Consider the following 24,631-nt stretch of genomic DNA (forward strand, 5'->3'; position numbering starts at 1 on the left):
TAATATAATACATACTATGCACAAAATAAAGAAAAACAGGACATTTTCACCCTACTGATGCATTGTGAGGTTGCACTGATCTCAGTTGAACACATGAAGGCTCCACCTCTCCAGATCTCCAGCCTCCCTCCCTCCGTCCAGCACGTCACACGACTCCGCCACATTCATCTCCACCCGCAGGAGCCATGATGGTGGGCGCCTTTCTCTCTTTCACTTTAATTCTCCTTTCACCTCCATCAATTCATCTCGCAATCATCCGACGCGTCGCGTTATAACGCGCGTCAGTTTTTCTCTCGTGCATTCTGACCTCTCTCTGTCTTCTCTCAACAGCAAGAAGGGCTGGACGATGGTCCCGATTTTCTCTCCGAAGAGGACAGAGGAGTAAGTTTTTTTCTCCTTTCTCATTTTGAGCCTCCCTTTCTCTCTTCCTCGTGTGTGTTTTGTGTGTTTGTGTCGCGTAACGGACGCGTGGATGACTGCTGGTGTTACCGTGGCCCAGCGCGCGTCCACTTCCTGCTGCCTGCTGGATACACGGACACACAAATACACAAAACCCGTGCACGACAATTCACTGGTCTGGTGTCAGTGCTACAAACTAGTCGCTGTTAAACTTTCAGTCTGCAGGTTTATATTTGCTTATGTGTCTAATTTATTGACAATAGGGCCGTGGGTTATTTTACACAAATTATTATACAGTATTATATGTCATCTGACTGAAATATGTAAAGAAATAAATAGCCTAGATATTGACGGGAGTGAAAGCTTTTCGATGTCAATGTATTATACGTTTATCTTCGCGGTATTTTCGATATGTTTTGCTATCATGCACATATTTTTCTAATGACAAACGTTTATAGACAACTTTTAATGATTAAGTAATCACTTTCCCTTTAAATAACATGTATTCAAATGTCAATTTGCACCTTAAAAACAGTATTTTCTATATACATGGTACAAATGGTTAAAGAATATACTGTTTACAAGTAAACATATAAATGCATAAGTAGTCTAACATTTTAATAATGAATGATGTTTATGAAAAATATATGACAAAATAACATTTGGAAAGCAGTGTTTTTAAATGTTAAAAAAAGTTAATATTGATTTGTTTAGCTGTAAAATATGTATTTTGTATTACTGGTGAATTATCTAATACATATTTGCCATGTTTAATGACAACTATTGACTGCAACAACAAAAAATACTTTCTTTCTTAGTATTTTTGTCCTGTTTTTAGTACAAATATTTAAAAATTCTTAAATCAAGATGCATTTTCTTGAGCAAAATGTCCGAAAAAAATAAGTATAGTTTTTAGACAAAAAAACACATTTAAATGAATTTGTACTTTAAAAAGCAAAAAATAAAAAAATCTGCCAATGGGGTAAGCTAATTTTTCTTTAATTTTTTTCTTGAGCTAAGTGTTTTTTGCTTGTTTTTAGTACAAATTCACTAAAATTTTATATATATTTTTAAAGACAACATATTTTCATATAGCATAAAAATATAAAATTTAAATGAATTTCTGCTTAAAATAAGCAAAAAAATCTGCCAATGGGGTAAGCAAATTTTTCTTGAATGTTTTTTAGTTAAGTGTTTATGAAAAAAGTTCCAGATTTTTTTTTATTACCCTATTGGCAGATTTTTAGTTTGTTTGCTTGTTTTAAGCACAAATTTATGGAGCCCCTAAGTGGACGTGGAGCAAAAATTAAATAAAGTTTAGTTTCGTGTGCACACGTGAAACTTTCGCGTGAGCATGCGAAACTAAACTTTTGATTTTTTTACTCCAATGTCACCTTGGGGCTCGGTACAAATTCACTTAAATTTGATGTATTTTCTTATATCATTTTGCTCATCAAGAAAATCCATCTCGATTTTAAGAATTTTATGATATTTGTACTAAAAACAAGGCAAAAATCTAAGGAAAAAAAGTCTTTTTTGCAGCTTTTGATGACAAAAAAATCTCCTCCTAATCCATTAGGAAACTCTTCCTAAGATTTTAAAAGAATTTTAAAAATCTTTAAAATATAATTTGAATAGTTTTCTATTTTATTCATTTACATTTATACTTTAGCAGATGCTTTGGATAAAATTTTGTCAGCATTTTGTGTAGACTAAAAGCTATGTTTACAGTTTGCAATAATAACACACAATGTTGTCTACAGCCAAGGGCAGTGAATGTGGATCTTCAAACTGATGCTACACTACAAGTGGACATTTCAGATGCTTTAAGTGAAAGAGACAAAGTCAAGTTCACCGTCCATACAAAGGTACACGACAGAGACAGTCAAAATTATGTGTTTGTTATTAAATATATTTTTATTTGTATACTTATAGTTTCCTTTAAATTTTCCGATCTCTTAGAGCACTCTTCCTAATTTCAAACAAAATGAATTCTCAGTGGTTAGACAGCACGAAGAGTTTATCTGGCTTCACGACTCCTTTGTGGAAAATGAAGAATATGCCGGTTATATTGTAAGTAGTACTGTGACGTCTCTAATAACTTACAGTAAACGTTTGCTTAGCCATGCATATGAAGTCATGATATGCAACAAAGGCTGGACTGTTAATCGCTCTTTCTAGTTAAATGTTTCCAGTCAGAGTTTAATGTCATTCAGATGGTCCAGTCGCCCTTGCCAAGGGTAAAATCATTGCTATAAGCTTCATTTTACTCTGACATTTTATTGCAAAGTCTGCATGAGGAATATGACTGCTGTAGTTCAGGTGCATGAAAAGGGAAATTATGTTTGTTATCATGAGCGATGACATTTCCTGTTAAAGTTGTTTTTGAAGCATTCATTTTCCATCAGCAACAAAATAGAAACATAATTCTATATTAAATGCATTATTTTATTATTAACACTGTGTTATATTTATAAGTTTATTTAAAAAATCCTAGTTGATATGGAATGAATCAGCTCTCCTGTTTTTTTGGTTTTATTGGATTTTCCATCCATTACAGTACTTCAAGAATCAAATAGGCCTGTGTTTTGCTATTTGATTTAATAGAGTTTTGACTGGGATACATTTAATACACACCATAGAAAGAGACCCGGGGCTGGCGAGCATTCACAGCATCATCAAAACTGGACTGAATTATTTATATCACTTTGGATAAGGCACAGCAGTGCAAGCGATTGCATTTTGCATTCGGTAAAAATGATTACAAATCCCAGGGATTCACTAGTATTTCCCGCTAAAAGCAAACCAAAGTTTTGGGAATTGTAACATTACTAAGGGTGTTTTCCCGGACAGTGTTTAGATTATTTTATATTAGGACATTTAAGTTGTTTTTACAAAAAAAACATACTGATGTGCATCTTTGCACTGATGTATTTTAAAGTAACACTATGTAGTTTCTAGGGGTGTCCTCGACTAAGGATTTACATATTCGAATCAGAATTTTCGAATCTTTCCATAGTCGACCGATAGTCGAATCATCTATGTTTGTATGCATGGGTTGGGAGGGGGCCAGACCAGGTACAAATTGGTAACTTTTATTTTCTTTCACAAACAGCACACATAAACAACTGTCTGATAAAGTGACCAAAACTGTCTTTCAAGTAATAAACGAAGACAAAACTGACGATGCATTTATATATATATTTTTTAAGGTAAAATGTAAGGCAACATTTGTTTAATTATTCCTCATAACATTTTAAAGCCACGATCTACAGAACATCACACAAAAATACATTTTGATAACTAAACCTAAAAAAATAACAAAGGTAATCCTGCCTTGGAAACTCCGGCTACAATTACGTGTTTTTATTTAATTTGGAGATAGCGCGTCAAAGCAGTCATGACCAAAAAAACCCGACAAATGAGAAATGACAAATAATTTGTGATTGTATATAGATTGTATATATTATATAGACACTACGCGTTATTATTTAGCACAGAAATACCTGCTTGCTTGCTTTGACTTTGATCATCTCTGTATTCACTTTAGATACAGAAAGACCGGATGATATTATTTATTTCAGGAATCTCTTTGCTATAATTTGAAAGTGAACACCGACTGACCATAATATTAAATCACAAGAAAGACATTCGTGTCAGGCAGAAATAGGTTCGGTGCAGATACTAGTTTCCGTTTCATCACCGAAATAAAAAAAACGGCTTACCTGTTTTGTAGTTTAACTTTAAGATAGACAATATATGTTTTAAATACATTTTAAAAACTTATACTCGTCGAAAAACATCCGTTTTTTTAATGTTTAGTTTGATGAACTCCTAAATATGAGACGCAGAGCACCTAACCGTTCGGCTAAATTACATGCGCAAGCATGGCCAGCACGCAATAGCGCAACATCGATACAACGAAAAGCTATCCAAAATTTACATACTTAAATTAGATCGGAATTTACGTTTATAATAAATACAATTTTTTTAAATAAAATAAGGTCAGAAGTAACAAAGTGCAGAACAAATATGCAAAATGCCTCAAGTGCACGGAAACAAAACACAAGCCAAATAGTTAAATCAGATAACCCAAAGTGATTTATAAATAAAATAAAATATAGAAATTATTAAAAGAACGAAAGACATAGTTTAATTTGCCAGCTTTGTCTTTTAAATGTCGAAACAAAGAGGCAAGGCTTTAATAACATAGAGACCTCTTATGGACGTGAAGTCCGGTCACAGGGGTTGTTGGATTTATTAACGCATTTTAAAAATATTTATTGAAAGCTGCTACTTCACATATTATTTGCAGCATTATCATAATATGCAGTATATTAATATATTGTGAGAAAGCTGTTATATGTGAAAACAGATAATGTGTGCACCCATACGGCCAAAATTAAATGATCCTCATTTCATAACACATCTGCGACGATTCGACTATGAGATTGGTAGTCGAATCAGGCTTCTCCTATCGATGCATCGAATCTTCGACTATTCGGGGTCACCCCTAGTAGTTTCCATGTAAAAATGTCTTACAGCTCCCCCATGTGGTTGAAAAGCGCAACAGTGCCTGGTATCAGACACTCTTCTGCAGGAATGGGGAGGGGCCGAGCTGTGTTTCCTACCCTCCACCGCCACTTTCAGAGTGTGCTTGTAGCAGCTAGGAGGCTGCTCAGGTTGCAGCAACAGTACAATTTGTCCAGTTAAAAGTTGTTCTATCACTGAAATAATTTTAGAGACATTATTTAAAGGTAAAAAAAACTACATAGTGTTGCTTTAAGGTATCTTAGTGCAAGCTGTTTTAAGTTAAGACCTCTCAAATAAGCATTTTAGTCTGGGACTAGCCTAAACCCTGGCCGGTAAACCACCCCAAAGAGTCGATGTGGTCATAAAGTATTTTCCCTGTAGATCCCACCCGCTCCTCCGAGGCCGGATTTCGATGCATCTCGGGAGAAACTTCAGAAGCTGGGTGAAGGTGAAGGTTCAATGACCAAGGAGGAGTTCACAAAGATGAAGCAGGAACTAGAGGCGTAAGTTGACCGTCTTCATGTAGTGACCACAGAGTTCACATCACTCGTGAATGTTAATGATATGAAAATGTGTTGCAGTGAATATTTGGCCATCTTCAAGAAGACCGTGGCCATGCACGAGGTCTTTCTGTGCCGCGTCGCTGCTCATCCCGTCCTGCGCAAAGACTTGAACTTTCATGTTTTCCTGGAGTACAACCAAGATGTGAGTGCTCTGAGAGCATCTTTCTGATCATCTAACAACTGTCTGTCTATTGTCATATAAATAAATATTCTGTCACGGTAAGGGCTGCAACATCACATCGAAAAACTCGATAATAATCTTTTTATAAAAATAGTTGTCAATTAATGTCATTATCGATGGGACGTCATATGCTCACACTCCACCATCTGCTTCATCCAGCACAAGCTGTGCACTTACAAATTCAGGTGCAAGGTGCTTCGCTTTCATACGTCACTTATAAAGATGTTTGACTATTTAAAAACTTTTTTTTAAAGGGACACTCCACTTTTTAAAAAAATATGCTCATTTGGCAGCTCCCCTAGAGTTAAACATCTGATTTGTACCGTTTTGTAATCCATTTAGCAGATCTCCGGGTATGGCGGTACCACTTTTAGCATAGCTTAGCGTAATCCATTGAATCTGATTAGACCATTAGCATCACGCTTAAAAACAACCAAAGAGTTTGGATATTTTTCCTATTTAAAACTTGACTCTTCTGTAGTTACATCGTGTACTAAAACCGACAGAAAATTTAAAGTTGCGATTTTCTAGGCCAATATGGCTAGGAACTATACCCTCATTCTGGCATAATAATCAAGTAACGTGGCAGTGCCCGAAAATAGTCCCCTGCTATTGAAAGTTACCAAGGGGACTATTTCCGGGGTACCGCCAGACCCGGAGATCGGCTGAATGGATTCCAAAAAGGTAAAAATTCAATTTTTAACTCTAGGGGAGCTGGAAAATGAGCCTGTTTTCAAAAAAGTGGAGTGTCCCTTTAAGGCTTAAAATATAAAAATTTAAGATTATATTAGTAAAACTCAGTATGTTTGCACTTTTTAAAGTACACTTGTACACATGAATACTCTAATTTAAGGATTTATTTAGCTATAATAAGTGAAAAATCTAATTGAATAGATATTTAGTTGTTTTCCGATTAATCGTAAAATAATCGTCTGATTAATCGATTATGAAAATGATTGCTTGTTGCAGCCCTTGTCACGGTTATACAGTACTGCTGTCTTATCTTTACTGGTTTATATTTTATTACCATCACACATCATTACATACCACCAAAAGCTCTTTGGATCTTGTATTGAAAATGTTTGTTTCCTTGCAAAATAATTAAAATTGTTCAAATAATTTTTGTGGTCAAACCAGGGTTGCATAATGATTAATCGAGATTAATCTATAGCAGAATAAAAGTTTTTGTTTGCATCATATATGTGTGTGAACTGTGTATAATAATTATGTATATATAAAAATTATATTTTGTATATAATATAAATTATACATAATATACAAATGTATATACACATGTAAAGATTACTTAAATATATACATGCATGTGTGTGCATTTCTTAGACAAAGTTATTATACACAGTTCATACACATATATGATGTAAACAAAAAGTTTTATTCTGCTATAGATTAATCGCGATTAATCGTTATGCATCCCTAATTCAAACCAAATAGACATACAGTGAAAAACGTTGCGTTTTTGTGTTTATTTGACCTTACATTTGTCACTTCTAATCCCAGCTGAGTGTACGAGGGAAGAACAAGAAGGAGAAGCTGGAGGACTTCTTCAAGAATGTAGTGAAGTCTGCAGATGGAGTTCTGGTGGCTGGAGTGAAGGTCAGTTTAGTTCGGTCTGTGGCCGTCGTCCAATGTCATGTGACTGTTTAATGTGCTTTTGCTTTAGAGATCAAAGGAGAGAGAGAGGGAGGTCATGACTTAAATCACCTTTCTGAGAAATGATTTACTTTGGCTAATGTTTAAGACTCTTATGTATTGAACGCTGGCAAAGATTATACACTGACTCACATCTGACTCAACAGACTCACTCAAAACATTGAAGTGAGGCTGTGAGGGGAATATTTGGGAAGTTTTGTCATACTGAAAGAAAAATATATTTTGCACATTGACTTTTTTCATGACAGTGTAAACTAGGGATGCACGTTACTGAAGCAAAATGCAATATATGATGTTATATAACCTATAAACATGTTTTACATTCTGTATAAAGCATCACTCTCTTTATCTCGCTGGGCTATCTGCATGAATCAAAAACTTTGACTATATGCAACTTTTGGAAGTATTAAAATCATATAGTTATTGCAAACCATTGCTATATACATATTGTGGTGTGCACATTTACAATATTCCAAAAACATTTTTATATCTTGTTGCTCTAACTTAAACTCTTGTCTCCAAGTAGTCTACTGTAATCTTTCAAATATTTGTTGTTCTATTCAAAATATTCGTATTAATGAACGTATATGTTATTTTAATTATAATGTTAATGTGTTGTATTGATTTTAATATTTTTTTTAAATCCCAGGATGTGGATGATTTCTTTGAACATGAGAAGACATTCCTCTTAGAATACCACAACCGGGTCAAAGACTCCTCTGCCAAATCTGATCGAATGATCAGGTCTCACAAAAGTAAGTTTCTGTTTTCTTAAAGGTGTAATGTGGGTTTTAGCGGCATCTAGTGGTGAGATTGCGAATTGCAACCAACCTCAATTTCGAAGCACAATAGGTACGTTTACATGTAACCAAATAATCCGTTTGTAATCGTATTGATGGCTCAATCGTATTTAAAACCCTTCATGTAAACACCTTAATCAATAAGATTGAGGACGATTTGGATCGTATTGAAGGGGGTGGTGTACTCCGATCTGTGATCCGATCCGCAGGAGAAAAGTACGCATGTAAACGCGTGAATCGTAGTATTTTCTCAATCGGATGCAAAAATACATTGTGCACATGCGCAGAACATTTGTATTCAGGTTCACATCTTTTATTAAACTCTTATATCACATGATTCTTGTCACAGAAACACACAATAGCAAGGCAGTAGCATCACGCATTAATAATGCAAGGTTACTTGGGTCATGCGATGTACATTTTGCCATGTTTATGTGTACTTTTAAAACATTAGGCTACTTAAAGCAATAAAATAGTGTTGTGCCTTTTGAAAAGTGTGTTCTCATTACCTATATCTGAAAACTTCTTAAGAATAACTTTCTCCAACTCCGTTTTGACTTTAACCCAGAGATAAAGCGTGAACTCGACGAGAGATGCTGTCTGCAGCGAGGCGTTGCCAAGTCCTATGCTTTTTTCGAGTTTAGTTTTTGGGCTACTGTTCAAACTGTTTCCATTAGTTGTTTTTTTCTGCGGGTTAAAGATAAAAGTATTTCGTTCATTAGTTATTGGCATTTGGGCTGTGAATAGTCATTGGGATGCTTATGGGCTAGTTTTGAACGTCTATTTGGGATTGTTCTGATATGCGAATCTGGCAACCCTGGCTTGCGCACTGTATCATCGTAACCTTCAATCATATTAAATTCAATCAAATTGACAAAATGTTGTGCATGTAAACATAGCCAATGAGAAGCTACTGTAGACAAACATGTCGCCGTCTGAGACAACGTAGGGACAAAACGCGCTCTGTAGAAGAGTTTGTCCATTTAGGGCTACTGTAGAAACATAGTACGTAAAAAGACGAGTTTCATGTAAGGGGACCTGCTGTGTTCGTAGATAAAAACGTCTCATTCTAAGGTAATAAAAACAATACTGTTCATTTGTAAAGTCTTTATACACCGCTGATATTATAGTAATGTATGGTGTATTGCAGTTCTGTCAATATATCCTCCCAAAAGTTACACATTGCACCTTTAACTCTTCCCTGCCAGTGTTTAAAAAAAAGTTGCTAGCCAGCAGCAGCATTTTCTATGATTTTTATAAAAGTTATGGGAAGTTATATTCTTTCATAAACGAATATGGGAGGGTTTCTTCAAAAATTAAAATTTTTGAGTAAAAAGCTGAGATAATTGCATTTTGTGAACTTTTGATAAAGGTCAGATTCAGAGCGATGATCAAAACATATGGAGTTTGAACTGTTTGCATGAAGGAGATACTTCTGGGTTTAATAAGTTGGGTAAGAGCGCCATCTGGTTGATAATAGCAGAAATACGGATTGCCGGAAAAACTTGTCATTGGCAGGGAAAGAGTTAACTGAGGGATTTTGGGACATTTACTTTTTATATCCATGTAGTGTCAAGGATACAGCAAGGTCAACGAAGTACCCCTTTACTGTGATATGATCTGCCAGTAGTGTTAAAATGCTTTCTACACTAGTTTAATATTCATAGATGATCATATGTGGGCGATTCTTGGTATGATTTTCCTTGAAATTGCTTTGTTGTGCTTTCAAAACATTGCTCTGCTTTTATTAAAGTACTAAAAATACTCAACGCAGCAATAATGGTTTAGCCGATGGTGCAGTTAGGGGTGGGACTGTTTGTTTATTCAGTTAATGATGATGGGTGGAGAAACCTGTTTGCCATTAGTAAAATATTTTTGCATTATTAATTCTGTTTTGTTGACACTAGTGGTGTAGAAATAACCGGAAATTGAAGGTGGTGACTTATGCTGTATAGAAGGCTGGGTGATTTTCACCAAAATTCATATCTCAGTCATTTTGACATATGGTAAATCTCTCAATATATATCTGCAATAAATGCTTGCATGCAAATCGAAGCCTTGTGAGATGTCACAAACACCTTTATTAAAACGGCGTATAAAGAAAATAAAATCTTGAGAATGTACACTAGCACAACATGTGAGCTGGTCGGAAAGCTTACGTCTGACCTCAGTGTACATTTCTGGCAGAGCTTCTGTTGCAAAGATGGGTCATATTAGACCAAACCGGTTTCATACCGTATCCCGCTTGTAAAAAAAAAACCCTGATATATTACCAAAAGTCAATATACCGACCAGCCCCTAGTGTATAGTGGGACATATGTGTCACTTGTCAGGACACAGATGTCAGGTGTCCAAATGCTTTTTTAAACAGTGATTCTAATGGTCTCTGTGGAAAATTGTATTTATCTGGTGACACAGGCTGTCAAACAATTAATCACAATTAATCGCATACAAAATAATTATTATGTTCTAGTGCTGGGCAAAGATTAATCGCGATTAATCGCATACAAAATAAAAGTGATTTTTTGCATAATATATGTGCGTGTACTGTGTCTAATTATTGTGTATATTTAACCACACACACATTCATATATTCATTTCAGAATTGTTTTACTTATATATAATTTTTTTAAATTTATTTTTAATATAGAATATATAAAAATATCAATAAATATATATAAACATGTAAATGTTTCTTAAATAAATACATGAATGTGTGTGTATGTATTTATTTATACATAATAATTACACACAGCACATACTCATATATTATGCCAAAAATCACTTTTATTTTGTATGCGATTAATCGCGATTAATCTTTGCCCAGCACTATTATGTACATATAAATACACACACACACATACAGGTGTATAAATATTTAAAGGGACACCGTGAAACTTTTGGCCACTAGGGGGTGCTAGACACGTATTTTTCACTTCTAGCGCCCCTAGAGCCCACAAGCGCCGCAGCACTGTCGCAAAGGAAAGGAACTGGCCAACCTTAAAACTAAACTAAAAACTAAACATTTAAAATGCTAAACGATCAACATTTTGAGACAACAGGGAGAAACGCAGTCATGTTACAACTTTCTGATGAGGAACTCGTCGTGGCAGAAGCCATTTCTCAATCTGAAGGTTGCAGCCTCCGGATGTCGTATTTCTAAAACGTCATCAAGACTGTCTTATTTCACAATATTAACAATTACAAAGTTGACTATTATACTTAGTTAATCGTAAATTGTTGCAGTATGCTTATGACTTGCGAATGTAATGCTCAGTTTACCTTAATAACCCAGGCTTGATGACGTGTGCAGCCTGCATATTTGACCTCCGGAGGCTGCAGCCTTCCAATTCAGAAACGACCAGACGTATTTCCTTGCCTTTTTCCAAACAAATATTGTTGCATCCTCTCTCTCTCCCTCGCCACCAGGATTTTCCGCAATGGCGCTCGTTATTCCTCTTTTTTGTGTGAAAATCGCTCCAAATCCAAGTAAACCGATGCGTTTAGGTCTGCCGCTTTGTAATACGTCACGCGAGTGGCAGCGGAACGCAGCAAATGAGGAAGAGAGAAGAGAGAAACGCTCGGATCTGATTGGTGAATGAATAGGGTTTGGTTTTACACTGTGAGCAAGTTTGAGTGCTATAGCATCCTGGATTGTAATGTAAATATCATAGACACATTAAAAAGAAAGGTAAATACGTGAACACAGCATCTGAATACAGGGAACTATATGCAATATAATCGCCGTAATTTATAAAGAACATCGCATTTATGTATGAATCAACAGTTTATATAAAAAATTGCCTTAAAGGGGAATCGAACCCGGGTCGCCCGTGTCATAGGTCCGTGACACTAAAGACTGTGCCACAGAGTCACATATTAGAAACTGCTCTCTACACTCCTTAAGTAGCCTCCAGCAAAATTCACGTTAAAAACAAATTGTGTGGAGGAAGTGACGTATGCCGTAAAGCAGTCGAATTTTGTAGTTTTTTTTTGTGCTCTGGTTACTACCACAAACCCTAAGTTTTAAAATACGAGTAAAAGTGATACAGACCCCGTCAGGCTATGGTAGACATGTCATTCAACCTATTTAAAGTCGATGTACTATCACAAGGGTCTTGAAAATGTATTATGAAGGTTGAAAAATTACATGGTGTCACTTTAAGAAAAATGTTATTTATATTTTTTAATATATAGTTATATATATATATATATATATATATATATATATATATATATATATATATATATATATGTGTGTGTGTGTTCACCCTCTCCATTAAAGAAAGTGCTTTTCCTGGCAGTTTTAGCCAAATGTTTTTCTTTTTTTGCATGAGTCTTATTGTCACAACACTGAAACATGATATGTAGATGGCGTTACGCTACAGCAGTGAATGTGTAAAGCTGTGAAAGCAGGACATCTGAAGTCACTTAAAGCGATACATCAATCATTCAGAGATCTAACGGTCTATCTGTTTTAGATGCTGCCGATGACATCAACAGAATCGCCTCCACTCTTTACACTTTAGGAACCCAAGACTCCACAGATCTGTGCAAGTATGTTCCTCTAGATTTGGTTTATTTGTGACCCTGGACCACAAACCGGTCATGAGTCGCGTGGGTATATTTGTAGCAATAGCCAACAATACATTTTATGGGTCAGAATTATCGTTTTTTATGCCAAAATTTATTAGGATGTTTGGTAAAGATGATGTCCCTTGAAGATGTTTTGTAAATTTCCTACTGTAAATATTTCAAAAATTAATTTATTTTCGATTTTTTTGCACCCTCGGATTCCAGATATTCAAATAGTTGTATCTCGGCCAAATATTGTCCTGTCTTTACAAACCATACATCAATTGAAAGCTTATTTATCTCAATTTTAATAAAAAGTACCCTTATGACTTGTTATGTGGTGGTCCAGGGTCACATAGAGTCCTGTTTGTTCAGTTAATTAAGTCATAGGTTTGTTTAACACTCACGTTCTGCTATGTTACCGCTTAACAGATTTTTCCTGAAAGTATCAGAGCTTTTCGAGAAAACGAGGGTAAGTTTAAAACAAAATATGAAAATGTTATAAGGTACTTCGACTATGAAAACTTGTATGCTTTAATACTTCAAGGCGGTTTCCCAGATGGGGTTTAGATTAATTAAGGACCAGGCTTTAGTAATATTAGGACATTTAAGTAATTTAATGTTTAAAGTTTATTTAACTTTCGGGAGGAGCATGGTCATGTGATCCGACCAATCAGCCGAAGACTTTACTGACTGAAGTTTACTATGTTTACCTCGTTGTAGCGTTTATAAAACAGGTTTTGATTGCAACCTTTTGACATCACGTATTGTGAGGTTAATAACATGGCGGCCTCAGAGAAAAAATATATATTTTTAAATGTTTATTAAAACTATAAGATTTGTACTGTTTTTAATTTCACACTAGCCACTCCCACTATTAATTTGTTACAGCATACATGCGTTTATAGTCGGGTACCCTTTAAAAATGATTCATATGTAAATGTAACTGCTTCACTTACGTAAGTTTAAGAGAACCTGATATGGTCGTAAAAATTTTTCTCAGCATGTTTTACTTAAAAGGAGACATATCATGAAAATCTAACTTTTTTCATGTTTAAGTGCTATAATTGGGTCCCCAGTGCTTCTATCAACCTAGAAAATTTAAAAAGAACAACCAGTAACTTAGTTTTGGTAAACCATTCTCTGCAAGCATGCGAAAAAATAGATCATTGAAAATTGGTCCCCTTGTGATGTCAGAAGGGGATAATACCGCCCCTTAATCTGCACCATCCAACCACAACACTGCCATTTAGTGTAAAGATCAGCTCATTTGCATTTTAAAGGACACACCTAAAAACCGGCACATTTTTGCTCACACCTGCTATGCTAAAATAAATTATCTATATGGTATTTTGAGCTAAAACTTCACATTTGTACTCTGGGAACACCAAAGATCTATTTTACATCTTAAAAAAGTCTTGTGAAATGTCCCCTTTAACAGAAAGCATAATGTGAAGAATCAGATGTCACCTCTTCCTCTCAGTTTGTCAAAAGATGTGTCTGATGTTTCCTTTTTAGAAAATTGAAGCACGCGTGGCGGCCGATGAGGACTTAAAACTTGCTGACTTGTTGAAGTACTACCTCAGAGAGTCGCAAGCTGCTAAGGTATCGGCTATGCCCTTCAGTCACAATGTTAAACTGGGATGCAATGGTTAAATGTTAACTGTACATCAGTGGTGGCCGGTGACTTCTTTTTTCGAGGGTGCACGATGCGAAGTTCGTCATGTGTGTGGTTGGTAATTTCAAAATATGTGTTCGGCATGTTGAGTGAACCTATGTGCATCACGTGTCTTGTCAAAATAAGTCTCTTCTGCGGACGCATCTAAAGGGTTTATGATAAAAGAGACGTTCGCGTTTGCCAGATACTCGCATAATATCATGCGTAATCAGAGTTTACTGTTAAGGGAGTGTCTTGCATGTTTTTTTTGATTGTGAGCGTCTCTTTTATCATAAATGGTTTTGACACGTGTGCAGCAGGCACTTATTTTAACCAAACATGTGATGCACATGGTTCACATGACGCAACAAACACATATTTTGAAAACACGAGCAACACACATGACACTCCAAACACTTATTTTGAATTTGCGCCCCTCAGAAGAGCAGTCACGAGCCGCTACTGCTGTACATCATGGTTGCTTTGGACGATAACCTCTTTAAGCTTTAAGGTTTAGTATTACACATTGATATTGATCTTTTCTAGCCGTGGTTTGATCTTCTGCCATTAACAATGTTTGCTACAGTTGTAAGTGGGATGCTTGCTGAAACCGGTGTAAAACTGTATTATCTCCACAGGATCTTCTGTACAGACGAGGAAGGGCATTAGTTGATTACGAGAACGCTAATAAAGCTCTGGACAAAGCGCGAGCTAAAAACAAAGACGTTCTCCAAGCAGAAACCACACAGCAAGTGTGCTGTCAGAAGTTTGAGAAAATTTCTGAATCTGCCAAACAAGGTATTTCACTTGTTTCCTAGTTAGTAAGAAGAAGCAACCTTGTCTGCTATTCACGTTTTTAGTTGTATTGTACATGATCTCTTATTTTTCATGCCTTACCACCTGCCATTAAGTGATAAAAAGTGCTTTTTACCATGAATGTCTTATCTATAAATTTAAAGGAAAAGGGGGATGTATGCACAACTACAGGGAGGTAAATAAGTATTTGAACACCCTGCTATTTTGCAAGTTCTCCCACTTAGAAATCATGGAGGGGTCTGAAATTGTCATCGTAGGTGCATGTACACTGTGAGAGACATAATCTAAAAAAAATATAAACTATTTATTTGTATGATACAGCTGCAAATAAGTATTTGAACACCTGTCTAACAGCTAGAATTCTGACCCTCAAAGACCTGTTAGTCTGCCTTTAAAATGTCCATCTCCACTCCATTTATTATCCTAAATTAGATGCACCTGTTAGCTGCATAAAGACACCTGTCCACCCTATACAATCAGCAAGAATCCAACAACTAACATGGCTAAGACCAAAGAGCTGTCCAAAGACACTAGAGACAAAATTGTACACCTTTGTACACCTTTTTCGCTTTGTGAAAAAAGGTCCACTGTTGGAGCAATCATTAGAAAATGGAAGAAGCTAAACATGACTATCAATCTCCCTCGGACTGGGGCTCCATGCAAGATCTCACCTCGTGGGGTCTCAATGATCCTAAGAAAGGTGAGAAATCAGCCCAGAACTACACGGGAGGAGCTGGTCAATGACCTAAAAAGAGCTGGGACCACCGTTTCCAAGGTTACTGTTGGTAATACACTAAGACGTCATGGTTTGAAATCATGCGTGGCACGGAAGGTTCCCCTGCTTAAACCAGCACATGTCCAGGCCCGTCTTAAGTTTGCCAATGACCATTTGGATGATCCAGAGGAGTCATGGAAGAAAGTCATGTGGTCAAATGAGACCAAAATAAAACATTTTGCTCATAATTCCACTAAACATGTTTGGAGGAAGAAGAATGATGAGTACCATCCCAAGAACACCATCCCTACTGTGAAGCATGGGGGTGGTAGCATCATGCTTTGGGGGTGTTTCTCTCCACATGGGACAGGCCGACTGCACTGTATTAAGGAGAGGATGATGAAGATTTTGGGGAACAAATCTCCTTTCCTCAGTTAGAGCATTGAAGATGGGTCGAGGCTGGGTCTTCCAACATGACAATGACCCGAAGCACACAGCCAGGATAACCAAGGAGTGGCTCTGTAAGAAGCATATCAAGGTCCTGGCGTGGCCTAGCCAGTCTCCAGACCTAAACCCAATAGAGAATTTTTGGAGGGAGCCCAAACTCCGTGTTTCTCAGCGACAGGCTAGAAACCTGACTGATCTAGGGAAGATCTGTTTGGAGGAGCGGGCCAAAATCCCTCCTGCAGTGTGTGCAAACCTGGTGAAAAACTACAGGAAACGTTTGACCTCTGTAATTGCAAACAAAGGCTACTGTACTAAATATTAACATTGATTTTCTCAAGTGTTCAAATACTCATTTGGAGCTGTATCATACACATAAATATTTAAAAAATATTGTGATTTCTGGATTTTTTTTAATGTCTCTCATAGTGGACATGCAACCACGATGAAAATTTCAGACCCCTCCATGATTTCTAAGTGGGAGAACTTGCAAAATAGCAGGGTGTTCAAATACTTATTTTACTCACTGTACAGTATAATGATGGAGAAGATACCAATATTCCCCTCTCCCCCAACCTGTGTATGGATTAGCTGGCTCTTACCATGAATTTAGTCATAGATGCTGGAATGGCGTAAATAATAAATAAATAAATAAATAAGAAAATTAATAACTTTTGATCACAAAATTTTTCTGGTTTTCCCTAATTTGTTATCCACTGTTTTTTTTACTCAGAACTGGTAGATTTTAAGACAAGACGAGTAGCAGCATTCAGAAAGAACTTGGTGGAACTGGCTGAGCTGGAACTTAAACATGCCAAGGTAACATTATCCATTTAAATAATGTCAATCATATCCTCAGATTATTTATTCATGATTTTCACAGTCTGTTTTCCCTCTTTCTCCCTCTCCATCCTTCTCTCTCTCTCTCCCCAGGGGAATCTACAATTGCTTCAGAGCTGCTTGGGCGTTCTGAAAGGAGACACTTAGATCCTTAAACCAGGGTTCTCCGAATAGGGCTTTCCCTGCTTTGGTCTCGTCTTCATTCAGAGGATGGAGGAGAGAACATACCTGGGGTCAGTTTGTCTGAAGAGACGTCTGTACTTACCACTACCAGAGACACCATACTCCCTCCACAACCCCCCTTAAAGTGAGGCAGTCCACTGTGGAAGATCACCCGATCAACACAGCACAAGATATACGACTTCATTTAATCACAGACTTTTAACTTTTAATCGTTTTCTTGGGATTTGCTATGGCATTACAAATTTGTTTTGTCCAGTTTGTTTTATTTTGTTCGTTTTGTTTTGCTTGTTTCGTTTTTTCCTGTCGTAATCTTTGAAGTTAGTTTCGGTGATCTATGTGTGGATGCTGCTCGGATATCTTGTTCAAGTTGAGCTGATTGTTATTACAATTAAAGTGTATGGTCACTCAAAGCCTTGTATATGTTTGTGTTAGTTTCACCATATAGCTATCGATCGGCGACTAATTTTCTGCTAAGCAGTTTTTGTTTGTTTGTTTGTTTATTCCTATTTACCATTCCAAACAAAATAATGCTTCAGTATGTTTGCCTTAAAATGTAGATTGATACGATATTGTTAAAAGAAATCATACATGGATGCATTTTTTTCTTCTGAATTTTTTTAAGTGCACTGTATATGATTGTTGTTTTTCACAATATGTGACCAAAGCTTCCATTTATTCAGATGGAGGAATGCTTACATAAACTGGTAATAATGATTAAAATGATCATGAAAATAACTATAAAAAAATAAATAAATGATGCTGTTTACTTTGAGATTTTATTTTAACATCTTTGTTTAGAAACAAACAAAAAAAAAATGGTTCAATTGTTGACCAAAATTGTTCTCATATACAGCATGCAAAACATTTGTTTATTATTGCAGTATTATGCAATTATTGTAAACAACATGGTTTTACGGTTGTATGAATATAAGCTCTGAAAGAAAATCTACTCGTTACTCATAATTCAATAATATTTATAATGCATGATAGCACTCCAGCATGATAAAACAAAAAAGCGAAGTCTTTCGCTTCTTATTTGACTTTTATTTTGAAAGCGTCATCTTGACGTTAAAGCGTGACCCGGAAATATTCTGCAATTCGGTTTCCGTTAATGTTATTAGAAGCTGAAACACGTACAATTTTATTGCGATCTGCTCAAAAACAGAAAAATGAACCGAAAAGAAGATTATAATTTATATGAGATCGAGGAGCCAAGTGATGATGATGACGCAGGAAGCAGGTAAACAGATGAATTATTTCTAAATAAGCGATGACAGTGGCCTCTCACGTGCACATGTAAACAAACTGATCACCATTAAAACATGCGTTTGGTTGTTCATTTATGTCAATGTTTAGCTGTTGTAAGAATTCTGTTATCCATTTTGATACGTTATTGTTTCTTTTGTGTGTAAGCTTTTTTTCTTTAAAGTTTCTTTGCAACATTGCACGCTGTGAAAAGTCTTACGGGTGATTAACGTTGTACAATTCTAATTACATTTGCTGTCCAATTTCATTTTCGGCTTTTTTTAATAATTATATTTTTTATTAATTAATTTGATAATCTGGTACTTCTTGTCATGGATCACACAGCTTTAAAGGCCATAACAACAAAATATTTTCTGTAAAAAGTGTCTTTTATTGCTAAAAATTACGACTTCCGGTTGTCCAGATATTTCAGTTCTGTTTCTGTCAAAGGTAGAGTAACACTGTTGACACACACAGTGTTGATTTACTGTACCTTGGTTTGACAGTAACATAATTTGTAATTCTTTACTTTTTTAATTATTAAAAAAAGTTAAAATAAGAAGAAAAACTTTGGACACCAAATGTACCTGCAATTATATAATCACCCATATAGAAATAATAATTTCTTTATGTCATTCCCATATTTTTTTTCTGTCTTCAGTTCTGAGGATGAACTTGACATTCTTCTCAACGGGACTCCTGATCAGAAGAAGAAGCTCATCAGAGAGTATCTCACCGGTGAGAGTGAATCCTCCAGCGGAGATGAGTTTGAGAAAGAGATGGAGGCGGAGCTGAACACCACCATGAAGACCATGGAAAACAGCTGGACCACATCCTCAACTCAAGGTTGCAATCACTGCAAATTAAATATCTGTGCTTGTTTATGTGACATCATTAATCCTACATGTTTGATTCTGAATTCATAATTTTTTTATTCATTAAAGGTCAAACTTCTGGAGCCGTTGATGGAACGTCCACATCAAACGTACGTCCGCCTCAAGAATATGACAGCATTTACTTTGACTCGGATGAAGAGCAAGATGAGAAAGCTGGTGATTGTCAAACTGAATTTGTATTGTTTTTTCATTCATGATTGGTAAGAAGAGTTCTTAATGCTGGTTTGTGTATTGGTGTCTGTCAGGCAGTTCTCAGGGTAACAGGAGAAAACAGCGCTCCGTACTTACCAATGACGAGCTTTTTTATGACCCGGATGAGGATGATCGCGATCAGGCTTGGGTGGACGCACGAAGAAGAGGGTGAGTTTGTCTTCAGATGTTTACTACCAAATAAATGCTGTAATGTCTATTGTTATTGAATAAAAACAGCCATTTACTCAGAAGACTTCAACTCCCATCGTTCGTTCCACACTATTTAACAGCGTCAGCAAGCTACGCCATTGTTGTTGTTTAGCCACCTCTAAATTGATATATTATGCCTTTAAGTTGTTCACTTGTATTAATTGGTACAGATATCAAAGGAGGATGCCCCAGTCAATGAAGCGAAAAAACAAGACCCAGGGCCTTCCAAGCAGTGATGCTGTTCTCAACTGTCCTGCCTGTATGACCACCTTATGCCTGGATTGTCAGAGGTACAATCCCGTGGATATCTTACAGTACAATCAAACAATGATAGATAATAAGAACATTAATATGTGATGTTTTCAACCCACAGACATGAGAAATATCGGACTCAGTACAGAGCAATGTTTGTGATGAACTGTTCTGTCAATAAAGAGGAAGTATTGAGATACAAAACGGCTAATAAAAGAAAGCAGAATCGACGCAGGAACAAAGCTCAGCAGGACCCGGCCGCCGCAGGAGCAGAGATGGAGACGGATGCCGGCCTGACTGATGTACGCTTAGCAGGAATGGATGAAGAAGAGATTTATCACCCCGTCAAGTGTACCGAATGCTCCACTGAAGTGGCTGTGTATGATAAAGATGAGGTGTACCATTTCTTCAATATCTTGGCAAGCTACAGCTAAGGACATTTCTTGGACTATTGGAAACCCAAACCATGTTATTTGGTCGGTCTGATGTGGTACACACTACCATGAAATTACCAACTTTACTGTAAAAAGCATATAATGCGAAAGATGGCTATAGATTTATATTCTGCTGTTCATTTTAATTGCTTGATTTAATCTTTTACATTCCACTCATTTTTTCATGAACAGTGTTGTTTAGCCTCATTTGAGTGTTTTTTTTTTTGTTGTTGTTGCTTTTATTAAATTATATTTTCATACCAGGTGAGGGCACATACGTAAATTACATGTGACATATTTAGTGCTGTATAAAGCTTAAGTCATCATCATAAAGTGCTCCTAACATTACTTGTGTCATGTAAATAAATGTAATTTTGTACTAATTTTACATGGATTTGTTTTTAAATCCTCTCAAACTGTGTGCAGATATTAAAATCGTAACCTGTTGAGATTCCCTGGCAACGTTTTCTTGTTTTATGGGCGGGACTTTTATTTTGTTTCTAAACGCACCAATCGGCGCTTTCAGGTGTTCGACCGGAAGGGAGCGGCGAGATTAACACGAGCACAGTGAAAATATGGCGTTTGGTGATGCCTGGAAACAACTATCTTGGTTTTATTACCAATATCTACTCGTAACAGCGCTGTATATGTTGGAGCCGTGGGAGAGGACCATCTTCAGTATCCTTTATCGATCAAAACAAACTGTTAAATGTGATCGACTCGATATATGTGAAGGTCTGACGCTCAGGCAAAGGTATAACGTTACGCTTCATTCCATAAATACGTTCTTTGCATTCATATGTTTTATTAATTGGTTTACGAACGTTACGTTTATGTTATTTGTTTTTACTTTAGATATAACATAACGTTAGTTTGTCAACTTTGGTTTCTTCGAGTGTTCACCCGAACTGGTTGTAAATTAACTAGAATTTTACAACATGTACACATTTTCTGTAAAACTTTATTAAATTTATAGATGCAAGTTCAAATCTCTGTCGTTGAACGTGTCTGTTTTTAACTGAACGAGTCATGTTACGCGCTAATTGCGGGTGTAACGTTAAGCATTTAAATATATGACATAACACGACTTGATTTTCAGGTCGGTTCTCGGAAGGTGTTAAGCATGATAAATTCAACCAGTTTTACCTGCGCCGCGCTTGGTGTATTACGTTTCAAATACACTAGTAGGCTTGTTCAACTTTATGTGGCGCTGCACGAACCGACAGCCGGATGACGTCAAAGTTCCGCGAGAGCGATTTGAAACAGACTCCTCCGTATGGTTTCGCGAATTGCTCTCGCGGTACTTTGACGTCATCCGGCTGTCAAATCTTGTGGTGCCGAATAAAGTCGAGCAAGCTTACTGTTTATGATTCACAGCGGTCACGTGAGCCACATTTGTCACTTGATACACAGTGACGTTTTATCGTGCTATGTTTGCACATCAATAATGTGATGATTAACTGTTTGTGTTAAAAGAATATTTAAAAAGTAGCAAACAAGTGACTAAGGGTGTAAAATGTCATTGTAAATAGTTTGTGTGTCCAAACATCTGACTGGTTATTTATTAACTAGTCATATATTTATTGTACAGACTTCTTGTCTTATTTAAAAGCAAAAAGACCTGTGAGGTAACGTAATATTTAATATAGGATATAGTTTACTATGAAGCAATCATTTATAATCACAAATAATTTTTATAAAAATGCTATAATACTATGTATATATTCAATATTATTTTATTTCTGTTGCAAAGTTTTTCCACACACGTATTTTCATATTTTATTTACTTTCACACTCTAAAACAGTAGAGTAGTACTAAAACTAGTATACATCTGCAAATATTATATATCAAGTTTACATAGTTTCCTTAATAGAAATGTCAGATTCTCTTCTCATCACAGTGGCAGCAATGGCAGTGTACACTGGTTATGTGTTCATGCCCCAGCACATAATGGCTATATTACACTATTTTGAAGTAGTCCAGTCACAGTGACGTCATCTCCAGTAATCATCAGAAAGCTCGCGAGCTCCCCCTGGTGGCCATAATAAAAAGGAACTGTTCTGGAACTATTTACCAGCTGACCTGTGATCAGTGTGCGCAAGGACGGATTGATGATGAGTGAGAAGGCATGTCTCATACAGTCTTATCATTTGTGTGGCTATGTAGTCCCACATAAGTGCAAAATCCTGTAATTGCAGTAGCACACACTGCCCTGTCTTTTTATATGTACTACAACTTTTTGTTTTTAATGATCCTTTTCCTTCGTGGCAGCGGTATATTCAGATGATAAATATTTTTTGATATGAATGTGTATATTTAATTGTATACATATTTGTAAAGTTTGTATAGAGTTTATTTTTGCTGACCTAAATGATTTGGTTCGCTATAGTGGTTATGATGAATTGTTGATACTGTTTTTGTCATGACCAGCACAATATTTATTATCTCACCTTTGTGAGTCACGCAGTACATAATTATCTGAACTGATGTGTGATGTCCATCAGTGCTTATAAGTAAGATGGGTCATACATCAGAATCAGCCTATGTGACGGTAAATCAGAAGACTGTTTGGTTAACGTTGTATTCATGTCATTGTTGGTTTCTCCCCAAAAAGTAGGCACAGTGTTTCATGCATAGCAATTATCATCAGATGAATAATTTGATGATAATGTAGTGATGCTTATTCAATGCCCAGACTTTTTTATCTGTCCGTTTTGGTGCCTATGGCGAAAGTATAATGCCTTTGAGTGTAAACTTCTGTTTTAAATCTACTTTAAGTTGTTGAAGTTAACATACTGTAAATAACAGACGCTAAGACTAAAAAATAAAAATTGTATGATGTGTTGAATCTTTAAAATATGTCATGAGCATTATTTCGTTATTGTAAATAGTTAAGGACACATAAATTCAGGGTTCCCACGGGTCCTTGAAATCCTTGAAAGTTTGTGAATCTGGGGGGGGATTTCAAGGCCCTGGGAAGTTTTTGAAAACACATACATAGATACAGGTCGTTGAAAGTGCTGAAAGTTTTCTGGAAAAAATCAATTTTATTCCCTGTGTAGTGTAGGATAATATCATAAAAATTCTAGACTTTTTAAGCACACGTGCTAAACTGTTCACTTTAAATGCTTATATCTTCTGTATGTGAATGTTGATTCATATCAAAATGCTTTTTTGCATAGTTGTGTTTGACGCATTAAATGTCTCGGGTTACGTATGTAACTGTTGTTACCTGAGAAGGGAACGAGACGCTGCGTCTCCCTTGCCATACTTTCTGCGTTCCTGTAACCCCCGTCCCCATCTTTGGCAATATTTTAGAATTTTATATACACATTCAGACGCACTTACCATTGGAGGCGTCCCCAAAGTGTCACCGCAGTGACGCAGCGCGAGTTCCCTCAAAAGGCAATTGTAACAATGTATCTTTAAAGAAACACGCTGTAACCTTGCTCTCACTTGAAATGTGTCCCCACATTTTGTCCTTGAATTTGAGGGTATTTGACCTGGAAAGTCCTTGAAAGGTCCTTGAATTTGAAGTTTACTAAGGTGAGGAGACCCTGTAAATTCCACAATATGATCTAATTGTTTACAATATAAATATTGTAATCGTTTTATTATTGCCGCATAGGATTCGCTCAAAGATGGCCGTTCAATATTAAAGGAAGCTATCAAAATACAATTGCTTATAACTAATATACTATACGTGTCTTTAGCTATATATCAACGTGGTGGTCCGGGTGTGATTGCAGACCCCAGATAAGTTCATTCAAAGCTCTGCATGTATACAAACTACATATCTATATCAGTCACGTATTTAGTAAGCGTACAGGGGATGGTGGTTCTTCTTACCAAGGTGTAGAGGAAGTTTTCCTATAGCTGCTATACATGTTCAAAACATTACAGTCAGCCTACACACATCAATCAAGAATATTACCCAGCTCTCAGATTCAAATCACTGGCCTCAGCTCAAAATGAAAATAGCAGCTGGTTACACTTAAAACTTTAGGATGAGTACATTCACATT

General features: G+C 36.3%; 3 protein-coding genes across 3 annotated transcripts; all 3 read left to right on the forward strand.

Annotated features, from left to right (window-relative positions):
• Positions 1-52: 52 nt before the first annotated feature.
• On the forward strand, positions 53-18,143 carry snx6 (sorting nexin 6). The gene is made up of 14 exons (XM_065253779.2): positions 53-191; positions 331-381; positions 2,163-2,267; positions 2,362-2,472; positions 5,314-5,435; positions 5,514-5,637; positions 7,195-7,290; positions 7,997-8,102; positions 12,629-12,704; positions 13,155-13,194; positions 14,241-14,327; positions 15,018-15,177; positions 17,088-17,173; positions 17,288-18,143. Exons 1-14 carry the CDS (start codon positions 186-188, stop codon positions 17,339-17,341), a joined length of 1,224 nt encoding a protein of 407 aa, XP_065109851.1. The 5' UTR covers positions 53-185; the 3' UTR covers positions 17,342-18,143.
• A 316-nt stretch (positions 18,144-18,459) lies between these two features.
• eapp (e2f-associated phosphoprotein) lies at positions 18,460-23,464 on the forward strand. Its single transcript, XM_065253780.1, has 7 exons — positions 18,460-18,617; positions 19,284-19,468; positions 19,567-19,674; positions 19,764-19,878; positions 20,091-20,210; positions 20,294-21,284; positions 22,490-23,464. Exons 1-6 carry the CDS (start codon positions 18,547-18,549, stop codon positions 20,604-20,606), a joined length of 912 nt encoding a protein of 303 aa, XP_065109852.1. The 5' UTR covers positions 18,460-18,546; the 3' UTR covers positions 20,607-21,284; positions 22,490-23,464.
• Positions 21,182-23,464, forward strand: sptssa (serine palmitoyltransferase, small subunit A). The gene is made up of 2 exons (XM_065253781.1): positions 21,182-21,284; positions 22,490-23,464. The coding sequence occupies exons 1-2, from the start codon at positions 21,182-21,184 to the stop codon at positions 22,597-22,599; spliced, it is 213 nt and encodes a 70-aa protein (XP_065109853.1). The 3' UTR covers positions 22,600-23,464.
• Positions 23,465-24,631: the final 1,167 nt, after the last annotated feature.

This window comes from Paramisgurnus dabryanus, chromosome 17, assembly GCF_030506205.2.
Source record: "Paramisgurnus dabryanus chromosome 17, PD_genome_1.1, whole genome shotgun sequence".
Classification (NCBI taxonomy): Eukaryota; Metazoa; Chordata; class Actinopteri; order Cypriniformes; family Cobitidae; genus Paramisgurnus; species Paramisgurnus dabryanus.